Source organism: Gavialis gangeticus, unplaced genomic scaffold (assembly GCF_001723915.1).
Source record: "Gavialis gangeticus isolate Ggan-Ray unplaced genomic scaffold, GavGan_comp1, whole genome shotgun sequence".
In the NCBI taxonomy this organism is placed as follows: Eukaryota; Metazoa; Chordata; order Crocodylia; family Gavialidae; genus Gavialis; species Gavialis gangeticus.
Window position 1 is genome coordinate 86761536 of NW_017729033.1, and position 13850 is coordinate 86775385.

The window sequence follows — 13850 nt, forward strand, 5'->3', positions numbered from 1 at the left end:
AGCAGATCATCTAGTCCGACCTCCTGCCATGGCAGGAAAGGATGCTAGGGTCAAATGACCCCAGCTAGGTGGCTGTCTAGCCTCCTTTTGAAGACCCCCAGGGTATGGGCAAGCACCACTTCCCTTGGAAGTTGGTTCCAGCTCCTAGCCGCCCTGACAGTGAAGTAGCACCTCCTGATGTCTAGCCTGAATCTACTCTCGGTCAACTTATGGCCGTTATTTCTTGTTACCCCCGGTAGTGCTCGGAGGAACAGGGACTCTCCCACTGTCTGCTGGTCCCCCTTGGCAAGTTTATAGGTGGCGACCAGATCCCCTCCCACCCTTCTTTTGTGGAGGCTGAACAGGTTCAGGTCCTGTAGCCTCTCCTCGTAGGGTCTGCCCTGCTGCCCTGCAAGTCTCCCAACCTTGCAGATGGAGAAATCGCAGCTCTGGCAACCTCCCAGTCCCAGCGGAGTGTGAAAGCCCCAAAGCAGGGAGACTGCAGCTGCAGTGACCTCCCAGCCCTGGGGATATGTGAAAACACTGGGGCAGGGAGATGGCTGCTTCAGTGATCTCCCCGCCCCCGGGGTTTCATGCACCCCTGGGACTGTACATTTTAGCTGCGCCCTGTGCTACCAGGACCCATCTGCATTGCTGCACTGGGAGGTACAAAACAGGGACTCAGAGTTTGCAGCTATGGGACTCTGGGTTCCAGCACCAGTGGGATGCTGCTGGGACCCAGAGTCCCCAGCATTTACAGGACTCGCAGCCCCAGACAGGCAAGGTGCACCTCTGCAGCTAGAAGCTCACAGCTGACAGGGCTCCCAGCCACAAGGGAGACCCTGCTGCATGTGCAAATTAAAGCTCAATAGCAACCAGCAATAAAATTAGTATATGTTTTCAAGGTCTAACTTTGTAGCTGGTTGGAGCTTTTATAGTTACTTTGCACATGTAGCTGGTTTCAAGATAATTGCACAATGAACCAGTTTATTGTGTGGTACCTATAACAGGTAGAGGGGGCCTAATGAATTCATAAGCAAAATAATTATTGTACCAATAAATGCAGCTCTGTTTTTTCCTAGATTGTATTTTAATTAACAGCATTACTTGTATTTTAATTACTGAATGGAAATTCTAAACTATAAGAGAGAGGTTGTTGGGTTTTTTTATTTCATTACACTGAAATAATTATTCCCTGCCTAAAAATTAGTTGTTTCAACAATATAGCATAATGGCAGGTTCAAATAGTTTAACACTCAGATACCAGGTTACAGTCATGAAAATCTTCTGAACTTTTTTCCCCAGTGGGTTTATTCATCCTTGGCAGTCGCCTGGAAAATGTTTTTGCATATTTATGAACATGTATTATTTCACTTTTTTTAGTTACAAAGACATGAATTATTTAAAGGCCTGAAACAAGTTAGAAATGTACTTTTGCAATGAATCTTTTATGACTAGCATGAACGTGTAGAAATTCAGAGGTCTTCTCTTATTACCACTTTTTAATTTAGTGTTGAAAACATGAAAAATCACCTCATTCCTTTTGAATATTAGAAAAAAATATGCTACTGCATCATTACTTGTGCTTCCTAGACAGAGTGGAGAATTTGATAGACTGTCAGTCTGATTTACACACCTATCTTTACAAAGTTTTAAAAAATATATATCTTAGTGTGGTCATGACAACAGTGATTGATTTTTTTTTTTTAATTATTATTATTATTATTATTTAATTTTTTAAATATATTTTTCTAGTTTCCTATGCTTTGTCACATCCACAGCATGCTTCTGTATAATTTACTCATTTTTTAATACGAATAAGGAAGAAAAAGGGATTTTTAACTGTCTAAATTAGGTTAAAATAGAGATTAATGTGACCTGTAAGAATATCACAGCAAGATATTGCAGTATTCAGGTGTTGCCTCAGCAATTTAAAACAATGGCTATTAGTTTAAATTGAAAGCAAAAAATGTGTTCATATATAACTACTGTAATTTTCTATTAGAAAGTTCTTAATTCCTTGAATCAAATGTCATGCTTCCTGGAAGTCATAAATATAACAGGCTCCCAAATTTTGCACTGGAGATTGTGGGAGCCTGAGATGCAAACAAAGAGGCAGTGTGGAGTAGAATGTTTCTCCCTCTTTCTCGCTCTGTAATGCTGAAATACTTCTCGATCATGCTGGAGGCACCAGCAAATAATGTCCTTTCATCAGCCAAAAATCTGCCATATTAAAGCTGAGAGCAACTGTGAGCCAAATTGCAGAATGCTATGGGTCTCAAGTCAGAAGTCCCTGAAATACAAGTTTATCATTCATGTTTTGTTTGGATGCCTCTATGATATGTAGTTAGCATTTCTTCCTGTCTCCTATTTTTCTTAGTTAGATCGATTCAAGGAACCACCTGCATATGGACCTATGTGTGATATCCTGTGGTCAGATCCCCTAGAGGACTTTGGAAATGAAAAGACTCAGGAACATTTTACTCACAACACAGTCAGGGGTTGTTCATACTTCTACAGGTGAGGATCACTTTTTTAATATATGGTTCTCTGCAGAGCATTTTGATACATTACCTGGAATCATGGACTTTTATTTGAAACCGGTTTCCAAGTTATAAGTGTGCACAAGGTTAGTGGGGCTTTATTGCATGGTGTTTATTCTCAAGTAAATAGCTAATTTAAATTGGGGCAGGGGTGGATTAAACCACCAAAAGCACTAAATTAAATGAGTTTTGTTTACCAAAATCTGTGTTCTGCATGTTTGCCTTACCAATTGCTTTTTCATATGGTTGTTTTATACAGTTGTGTACAATTGTTTATACAATTGAGACATTTTTAAAAAATATTTTTTAAAAAATATTATTGTCTAAGAAGTGATATAGTGAAGATATGTTAATCTGAGAAGTTTGTTAATTTCAGATGATTCACATTACCTGTTAAAAATTTAGCCATCCATTGTGCTGAGATGATGGTTAGGATTCCATATGCAATCTCAGATTTTTATATTAGGAATCTGCCATGCTTTTAAGAATTTGAGTTTGGGGCTAGATTCTTAGATAAGGAATACTTCATGGGGAAAAAAATGTTCCCAATATTTACCTAGCTCTACTTCTCCTCCCTTCTTGAACAGTTTTTCTTTCTCTCTTTTTCCATGATAGTAGGAGGCCAGGGGGCTATCCCATCATCCATTCCATACCTCTTTAAACGGGCCAGCTGCAGTTCAATCTTCTCTGCTCCTGTTCATATGGGTTAGGGACAAACATTACACATAAATCGGTTTAAGTGATCAGAAACTGGTTTAAACCTTTAACAGAAGAGATGTTCAGTGCATATAAACCAGTCTGAAAATGGCTGAAACCATTTTGAGATGAACCTGGTTGAATGCAGTATCAGACTTAACTGATTTGTGTCAAACCAGTTTAGGCAATGTCTGTCCCAGACCCCTTGCTGGTTTAAGTTAAATCAGAGTCCCCCAGCGTCCCGGCATGCTCTCTGGGCTGGACGGGGCTGTCTGCTGAGCAGAGCAGGGTTGGCCCTGCCCCTCTCCTTCCTATCCAGAGCACTATCACTGCTCCAGCTGGCTGAGGGACTGCAGTAGCTGCCAGGCTTCCCCCTTCCCTCTGGCTGCTCAAGCCAGGATCCCTTCCTTCTGCCTCTCTCCCATGGCAGGGTCCTAGTCAAAGGGCCCAGCATCTGGCCATGTCCCTTCCTCCCCCCCACACGCTACCTAATGCTGAGATGTATCTGTGTGGGTCCCAGTTTCACTGGAGCAAAGGCAGGCCGCTAGTGCCTTGCAGCTGCACCCTGAAGATAAGAAGAGCTTGAAACCAATGAGGGCTTGATGGGCTGATAAAATTAGCTGCAATCTGTCAGTCTTCAAGAAGGGACAGCAAAGATGTTACACCTGGTCTGCAGACAGTCTGAACAAGAGGGGGAGATGGACATTGAAAAGCTCAGTATCAACAGATGCAGGGTTTGGCAACACTTCTTCCCCTTGGGCAGCAAGCAGGGAATAGTCTGGGACTGCAGGCAAGGTGGGGGTTAAAACCCATCCCTAATCAGAGAGTCCTGCCAGGGCCTGGCCACAACCCCCTCAGCTCAGCGTTGTAGGAGGGAAAGGAGGGCTGCTCTAGTGCTCCCCAGCTTCTAGCCTGAACCACTGCAGGCATGTGCCTGCATTTTTTTCAGTCCAGAGGGGATGTCTGTGCATTTTACAAACTGATTCAGCCTAGGCAGGTTAGACTAACCTGCAAATATTGAATCAATTCAGGCTCAGGCTTTTTGAATGTCTGACCCTAGCCATGAAGAGTAGGGGGCAGGGCTGTAGAGTTTTTATTTTATCCATTCACCTGTCCATCATGTGTAAAAGAGAAGAGAATAATAAAAAGATTACATCTTCTGTTAGAATGTAGATCCCTATGGCCTGGGAATCCAGGGAAGCTGACAAATGCATATCACAATGGATGGAGTGTCCTGAAAAGAAGGGAGTCAGTTTGGGAGCCAGGGAATCTGGAAAGAGTTCGTAGCTAGGGACTTGAGGCTGTTTGGACTGGAAAGAGAAGAGATGAAGTAACTTTGAGGAGCTCAGGGCTGTACAAGCTAAATTGGCGATAGAGAAACTGCTTAACCCTTTGGAGATGGCAGTGAACCCCAGGCTGGCTGGCCTTTGTCCTCTAATAAATGCCTCTATTTAAGAGGAGCCATATCTTTTTTCTGTTTGGAACTTTGGGGTGCAAGAAAAGGAAATTCTGTTCTCCTGTCCCTAGCCCTGTTGGGAATTGCTGTAGTGAAGTCCTATCCTTTTTCTGGCTTGATATCCTGGCTCTGACAATGCCACAGTGGATTCTGCAGAGCAAACTATGGCCCCCAAAACCTTGCCTACCAGTAGGCCAGTGGACTGGATCCAGCATATAGGCTGTTTGACGCACCTTTCTCTTTGATTAGATCTCTTTGTGTCTGCAGAGTATAGCCATATTCTCTTGCTCTTCAACACCAGTCCACTAGGAGAGCTAAATGAATTTTCTCCACAGTGTACATTAAGTTTATGTAAAAAAGTATATCCCAAGTGGAAAGGCTAAGGACAGCAATGAACATTTCAAAGGAATGGCAGAAAGAATTGAAAGATGCATACAAGCCCAGTACAATTATTTCTAGCTTATTCAGAATTTTTCAGTAATTATAGTAAATACTGTAAGTAATTCCTATTTCCTTAGCATTTTTTATTGAAATGTCAATTTTAAGTGACCTTTCTGTGATTTTTAAGGTTGTTTCCCATAATGAAATAGCATGAGACAGATGGTATTAGCAGTTAATGTACCTTCCTAGCTCAGTAAATGCAGTGAGTTAATATGGCATTCCAATCAGTAAATACTATGTAAATCACCTATATTCACCCAGAACATGTATATTTATTAAGCATTTACTTTTAGGGAATGGTTACAATACAGTTGAGATGTAGACAATTTTTTACAGCTCAGTGAATTTCAAATTGATCGCGGTTTTCCTTTTTGCATTTCTTTCTACATAAGAAACTCATTAACCACTACAGCCAGTACTTTTGAATTTTACGGTCTTAAAGTAGATTCTAAAGTTCATATTTATGGAGCTAAGCAAACATTTTGCATTAACTTTCCAATCCCTAAACTCCTTCTACAAAGGACATTTAGCAACCATATCTTTTGTACACTGCAGAATTTTTAAATGTTGATTAATGTGCAGTTTTTCAGGAATTGTGGGAACATGAAAGGAAGGCAGCTACTATAGAAATCTATCCTAAAAAATAAAGCCTTTAAATGTAAAATATGATTCATTATTCATCTTGAACAATCTCTGCTTCCTCCGCCAAAAGAAAGCTGCTAATGGGGCTCATTTTCCTTTATGCTTTCTGAACTTTAAGCATATATGTCTTCTTCAGTCTTTGTCAAGTTAGCTAATGTCAAAGCAAGAAAGATCAAAGTATATTTAATAAGCCCTTATCTATGTAGACTAGAAATGTTTTCTCAACTGCCGTCTTTAAAACATAGCAAATCAAGGTCAGATTCCACCACCCTTACTTACATGGAGTGATACTGTACTCTGCAAAAAGTAGTAACTGACAGAATTAGGCCTTAATGTAAAGTTAAATCTATGTGTGTTAAATCTGTGTTTTGGCATTATTAATGAACTGATGCTGTTTGGAAACCAACATCTTAACTGTCCCTATTTGGGGAAAAACAAGAGTTTCTCCTTAGCCATGTATCTAATATTGTTTTGAATTTGTCTTTTTTCTGCATTTTCTTATTGTTCATTGCACTATAGTGTCAATGATCCCTTGTACTTCCTGTCTCATGCACTAGTACAATGGTCTCACCCTCAAACATTTCTCTGAAAGTACTCATGTATAAATTCTTCCTTAGGCAAACACAGTACTGGATATGTTTCTTGAGAAGGTTTCCTGTTATTAGAATAGAAGGCAATCTTGAAGAAGCCTCTTCAACTTTGATTCTCTCAGATGTAGTACTGATTGGAAAGAAGCAGTAGATAAAGCTGATTAGGGAATTTGTAGAATATTTGGAACTTTTTTTTTCTTCCAATCGATACTTGAATTGCACATGTAAGACTTACTGGAAGTGTGCAGAGTTAAAACGCATTTTCTCTCATCACATCAATAGAAAGCCCCTCTAAGTGGACATGGTCTTAGCCATAAAAACCGTGGGTGAATCCCTCCTTACATTTCTTAATTGTACTTGTTCCAGATATCTAGGGAGCTGTGTTACTACTAAGTCAACAAACAATCCTGTGCCCGGCAAAAATGTCAAGGGTTTCCTATACTGTGTGTGCCTGCTTTCAAGCTAGAATTTGCTTTCTATGAGCCTTTATGTATATAAGACTTACATATTTATGTGCATAATAATTACAAAAAAATTCATACAAAATGTTAGTTACATTTTGGGAAGCAAATTTCAGATTTCAGTGAAGGCAATGAATCGTAATTTTAACGCACGTAAAAAAATACTGAGAACAAACTCTTTCTAATATAATTTGTAATTGGGAAGAGAGATTTTTGTATTAGTCATTAATTTAAAAAAATTCTCTCTTAAGTTGCAAGGAACTTTTAAGTTTAAACAGTGGGTCAGAGAACCAATTTTGTACATTTTAATGTAAAACATGAAGCTGATGTTCTTGCCATGACACTTGTAAGTTAGTGAATTGTTTCTGTCAAGGTAAAAATCACTGGGTAAATGTCTGAGAGATGAGAAAGCTAAAGCGGTCCGCATGAAAGAGATTATGCTCATATGTCTGTTGCTGTAACTTCCAGAGGGGTCTATCAGGAAAAAAAACCTACTTTGGTTGTTTTGTCATTCCCTCTTTGGTGCAACCCCCATTTATTTAGTGAGGGTAACTTCAGTCACAAAAATCTCAATATAATACATCATATGGGATCCAGATTCTTTGGTCTGGCCATTTTCTCTTTAGTATGTGACAAAATCAGGGAGAAAGAAGTTTTTACTCCATCTTAGCATTCCCCTGATTCTGGACCAGCTGAACCAGAGTCCAGTTTGTTCCCAGTTGAAATTTATTCCCAGTTTTACCAGGCTTCTCACTGATCTCTGCAGGCCATTCCAGCAGCTTGCTGTCACTGGGCACGTGTACACATTATTTAATGTGCCATAGTTACTGTACATTTAGTTTAGTACTTCCTTAATGAAGTAGTAACTGAATGCACAGTAACTACGTTTACTGCTCAGAAGCACCGATGCGTGATTTTGGGGTTTTTTGTGACAGTTACTGCATAGTAGCCTAATAACACTGCACAGTAGCTTATTGCCACAGTTTCTGACCGGCAAGCTACCATGCAGTATTATTAGGCTACTGTGCAGTAAGCATCTCGTGTAGACATGCCCACTAGGACCTAGGAATGTATAGCCACATGCTAGGGAGGGCATATCTGGAAGGAGCAGACAAATGAGCTTTTACTTTTCTGTGTTATTGGTGTTTTAGCGTAATCTCACTGCTTCAATCAGTTCTAAGAACATTCTGCCCTGTATAAAGAGCACAAAATATAGTCCCAGCCCAAATGATACCCACAACCATATGTATGAGTATGTGTATTGTAATGCAAATACATGTTTTCAAACCCCACATCTTAGGAATGAAAATTCAAACAGTGTTAAGTGAAAAGGATAGTTTTTAAAACATCTTAAATACCAAAATATTTTAAAATCAAAGCATTCAGTCTGCATGTATCTCCATCTGCTGCTTCACCTATTATGCTGTTGGGATGCTCCAGTGCTCCCTGGCCAAGTTAGGAAAGCCAGCTGGCAGAAATTTTTTTCATCATGTTTTTCTGGAATTTATTGGGCTTTCCCAATTACAGGTGAAAGGGTTCCCATTAGTGCAGTGAGAAGACTCTGTTACTTTCTGAGTTAATCTTAGCGATGTTTATTTCCCCTTTCAAAGTTGTGTTAATGAAGTCAGTGACCCCAATAATGCAAATATACTCTGGTACTAGGATAATTGTATATAAGGGATTTAATCTAACATGGATATTAAGAAGGAACATTATGGTTACATATTCAAGAAGAGGAGTGCTGTTGTAGCTTGTCACTAAGGTATTCTGTTTCCCTTGTGAGTTACTGCTCTTCTCTGATTCAGCATGACACATGAGATGCAGTCAGAACGTTAGGTCGTGTCAGAAAAGCCTGCTAGTTTTTAACTTGGTCAGCTGTGTTTTATTTTTGACCGATTGAAATGGACTCTGCAAAGTAAGATAGAGATGAAAAAAACATTTTCGTAATGTAGTGATATGCATGTAAGCAGGTTGGGGGATTTTCTGATTTTTAGTTTATATTTTTTGTTGGTGTTTTTGGAAATTGCCAATTTCTGAAACGTACTTGTTCTGACAGACTTCTGCCAAAAGTGCTATGTTGTTTCTTACTTGATATGTTCGGTTGTGGAAAGCACGTGGCATCCAAAGGTTTGAGGCATCTCTTGCCATGCAGACTCCCCCTGATGTCTGCAGGTGCCACAGCTTTCAAGGCAGGGAAGATGCATGGCTAGGGCTCTAGGTGCTACTGTGGTTTATCATTTGCTGATTGGAACTCATAACTCTGGGGAGAATTTGGGAATGAGAGCAACATAAACTCCTAGAGTCAGGACAGCCGTTTGCTTTGTTTCGTCTTGTGGGACAAAAAAAAATCTAGTGGAAATGTTGCAATCTCTGCTTACTTTTTGTCCCCCCCGCCCCCTCCTTTTCCACCCACTTTAACTAAGCTACTTACTGCTTCATGGAATGGAAATTCTGGGTTTCACCCAGATTTTTTGTGTGCCATGCTGTAAAAGCAAAGTATACAGTCTGAATATTCAGTGGGAAAGCAAATGCAATTTATGTAGGCAAGACAAATCCCCTTCCTTCCCTCTGCCCCAGGTTGTCATATAACCTTTATGTACTTTATTAAAATGCCTTCCTGACCAGAAGCCCTCTTCCTTGTTCCCCTCATCCATGCTGTTACTCATTGGAATGCTGTTGTTCAGTAGGACTAGATTCTAAATTCTTTATGAAGGATTCTTGTTGCTTTCAGACGAAGCATTTAGAGGGACCCACCCCTACATAAATTAGGTGTTTCGTTGAATAAGGATTGCTTAATTTAGCTTTGGATTCCTTTTTTAAAATGCAATTTGTCAAAGTTATTGTACAGCTTTTCCAAATTTTTCATCGGAACATTTTTTAATGAAAAATGGCTTTAAGCCAAAACAAAAAATGCCTGTAAAATATATTCCTGTAGTTAAGAATGTTTATTTTGTTTCATTTTATTCTATTTTACTTGTATTAAAAGGGTTTTCAAAATCTGAAACTGTTCTGTGGATCTAAAAGTTCCGGTTCTACCAGGGAGTGCGGGGGAAACTTTGCTTTGTATTTACGTAAATCCAGTAATTCTATATTCAGTATAGGGTTTGGACTGTTTTTGAAAAAAAAGTTGATCTAGAGCTACATGTTGAATGACAAGAATTAAAAGAAATAATGAATTTAAACACAGTGGGCGCATCTAAATGAAATGCTCAAACGGCAATTTAGCATAGTTTACTGTGAAGTAAGCATGTGGGTCTATATGCACATGCTTACTTCATGGTAAATCCTCCTAATCCCAAGTAAATTGGCTACCTACAAATGCAAGTAGCAGATTTACTTGGCATTAGTAATGGCTCCTGTAGATGCTGGACCAGGAGCCAGATCTGCTTCTGGGTAGCCGTCCATGCGGGGTGGGAGGTAGCTCCCTGCCCTGGGGAGCTGTCTGCTGCTGGGGAAGGCTTTACCACAGGAGCCCTGATGGGAACTATGTCTAAGACCCCTGCTTCCAGATGCGATTGCAAAGCAGGTAGCTGGGGGACCCTAGTCTCCCAGCAGAGGCTCCACAACCATTGGGCCGCTGCTGGAAGAAGTTTATCTCCCAGTTGAAATTGTGGAGTAGGGGTTGGGAGCTCCCTGCATGGGAACAGCTCTGGGATGCACATGCAGGCTTCCCCATGGAGCCCAGGGGAAGCCTGAAACTGGCCAGAAACTGTCATGGTTAGGAGCAGGTCCCAGGGCCATTCTCTGATCAGATGATGGGGGCATGGGGCTTAGAAAGAGCTACAGGGGTGGTGCAGGTTCCAGCCCCCTGTCCCGATCTGCCGGTGGGACAGTTAGCAGCAAGCTAGCTGCTAGCTAATCTACAGGCAGATCAGGCAGGGGCCTGAGACCTGCCCATCCATTGCGGCTGTTTCCAAGACCTGTGTCTCTGATCAGGGAGCCCTGGCGAGGAACTCTTTGACCCAGCAGCAGTTATCCCCCTTGGGCCAGATGACAGATGTCTCCTGGCCTGGTGCTCGCTGCCAGACTCTGCCCTAGCACCCAAGGGGGAGCATGGAGCTCACCCAGTGGCCACAGGGATGCATTGCAGGGCTGCAGGGAACTGGGAGCAAATCTTCATCCTGATCCTCACACGTGTAGACACCTACCCAAAAATCCTTACAGCACAGTAGCTTACTTCACAGTAAATCTAGGCTGGAGTAAATGCATGTGTAGATATACCCAGTGTGTATCACCTGTGCTTTACACTGTATAAGGCAGTGTCCAATGTAAAAAACAAAATAACAAAAAAACCCAACCCCCCTCAAAACAGTAAGTGACTGTATCATAAATGCATAAGGAGAAGTAGGGCAAGTTTAGGTGGCACAGACAGTTTTAGTTTTTGTATTTTCTAAGTTTTAAAAGTTTGAATTTGCAAGCTTATCTTCTTTTAATGTACTTTGTTCTGCGAAGTATTCTTAGTATTCAAATAGAGAAGAAAAGAGTAGACTTATTGCATAGATGCCTATTAATGTGAACATGAATTTCTTGAAAAAACTAAATCCTTCTACCACACATTTGAAAGGAAGACTAATACCAACAATATTCCTTTGGGAGATCCTTGCTTAACGTGGGAGAACTGTTCTACAGCTACTTAATCCTACAGGAAGAGAGAAAAGTTACGTTTTTGAAAAATTAGCCCTCTTGAATTGCCAGTGAAGCAATTTTTGAGAGAGGGTTATACAGTGCTTTATATCATTCGTTGGTACAATCAGTAACAAAGTTTATACTCAAGGGAAATTAATTTTCTCTTTCAGTTAAAAAATAAATAAATAAATAAAGTACATTCAGCTATACCTTAATAGTCTTAGAGAGCAAAGCTCATAATAGTATGTGCCAAAGAAAAACAAGAAAATGTCCTTTATTACATGAACACTGGCTATAGATGCATTTTTTTTCTGGAATTTGATATAAAGTAAGTTTTGAAAATGTAAGAACACACATAAAATCTTACTGAATTGTATTGTGCGTAATAAAATATCTATTTACAAATAACTTGATATAGTATCTAAACCAGGATTTATTTTGAAAAAAAAATCTGCATTTTTTTTTCATTCTGGGGGCTTGCTTTTACATGCAATGATTTACAGCTATAAACCCTGAAAACAAATATGATGGCAAGGTATGGGCACCTCTGAAACTGGCAGAAATCTAAACAGCAAAGAAGCATATAAAACAGTTTAACAGTCAATAGCAGTTTGGTACTGAAGACTCAAGTTCTGTGTGTATCTATAGAACCAGGTATAGTACATGTAGCACAACTGAAGGCCTATCTCTATATGGCCTCAGCAATGAGCTAGGAAAAGTGTTAGACATGTGATAATGGCTTCACTTTTCCTTACTCTGTGACCGCCAGCAAAGGTACTAACTAGAAGAGGCTTCTGTGATGTGACCACTTGTGTCTAAGATCAGTTGGAAACATGTTTCTGACAGCAAACCAGAATGACCCAGTTCAGGTCTGAGATGGGCTGGTGCTAGGACCTGGCCACAGCCACTGCCACTTCTTTCCATCTGGCCATGGAACAGCATGGGCAAATTCTTCCACTGCCAAATGCTGCTAAAGTCCCCTGGCTCTGGGCCTGGATCAATAGCTCTGCAGGCTGTAGGCTGCGGCAACCTCTGTATAAATTCATCAGCTTATTTCATGTAAGAAAAAGAGGTATTTCCCCAAAAATGAAACTTCTTAGGAGAAGTAAGTCTTAAAACAGTTCACAGTAGTTAAAAGACATTGTTGAAGAGAGAATTTTGGGTTCACAAGGAGCACGAAATTGGGGCCAGCTATATGGCTAAGGGGCAGACATTAAAAAAGCCTGAGCCTGAATTGATTCAATCTTTGCACCATTAGTCTAACCTGCAGAGATTGCACTGGTCTGCAATAGGATAGATGTTCCCTTTTCATTCTGGAAATGTAGGCAGAAGCCTTCAGTGGCTCAGGCCACAAGCCTGGGGGCATTAGAGCAGCCCTTACCTTCCACAGGGAAGCTGAGCTAAGGGCGGGGCATGGCCAAGCCTGAGTAAGACTGAGGAGGGGTTTAAGCCCAAATCCTGGCCTGCATGGTTCAGAGGATGGGGGAAGAGGGAGTGTGGCCAATCTGCTGTGGTGGCAGAGGAGGAGGAGGGGAGAACTCTGCCCACCTCAGTGGTGCTCTGGCTGCTGGGAACAATCCCATCACACAGGCCTGCCAAGCCCCAGCAGGGAACTTTTCCCCCTCCTTCTTCTCCCCCACCACCGTGAGGCAGGAAGAGGGGCTCTGTTCAGTGCTGGGGGGGGTCTCTTCCCCCTCCTTCCCCTCCCTGTTGCCATGGGGGGAGCTCTGCAGATTGCCCAGCCCCAGAGGGGGACTCTTCCCCCTGCTCCTCCCCCACTACCGCAGGGTGGGGAAGAGGGCTCTATGCCAGGCTGCCCAGCCACAGAGCGAGGGACTTTCCCCTCCTTCTCTTCCTCCTGCTGCTGCAGGGTGAGGAGGGGATGCTCTGTGCCTTGCCCCCACGGCCCAGCCTGGCCCCACTGTGCAGCTGCCTGGGCTGGGGCTGAGTGAGGCTGGCCATGGGGATGGGGCCAACCCCGGCAGCTGCAGCTCAGTTACAGCTGCTCCCTGTACCCCAGCTGGGCTGGGCCGGGCAGCGGCGCACACAGCACTCCCTCTCTCTCCCACACAGCATGGTGGGGAGAAGAGGGAAGAGTACCTCTCAGCACTGAACAGAGCCCCCCTCCCCACCTGGGGCAGTGGGGAGAGGCAGGGAGGGGCAGGGGGAAGAATCCTTCTCTGGGGCAGGGCAGCCTGACGTAAAGCTACTTACTCTCCCTGCCTGGTGGCGGTGAGGCAGGAGCAAGGGAAAGTGTCCCCCTCTGGGGTTTGACAGACTTGCAGGACCCCCCTCCCCACCCAGTGGCGGCAGAGGGAGAGGCAAGGGAGCAGGAGTCCCCTTCTAGTGCTGCAGAGAGCCCCCCCCCCCGACCCTGGGGGGAGGAGGGGGAAGAGTCCCCACCCCCCTTCCACGC

At 42.4% G+C, this 13850-nt stretch overlaps 1 protein-coding gene across 1 annotated transcript in view; it reads left to right on the forward strand.

The window, feature by feature from the left end:
• PPP3CA (protein phosphatase 3 catalytic subunit alpha) overlaps window positions 1-13850 on the forward strand; it is a 328633-nt gene that overhangs the window by 151294 nt on the left and 163489 nt on the right. The window contains exon 6 of the mRNA XM_019525876.1: window positions 2360-2499. Within this exon, the coding sequence (XP_019381421.1) occupies window positions 2360-2499 (140 nt within the window). The remainder of the gene's footprint in view (window positions 1-2359; window positions 2500-13850) is intronic.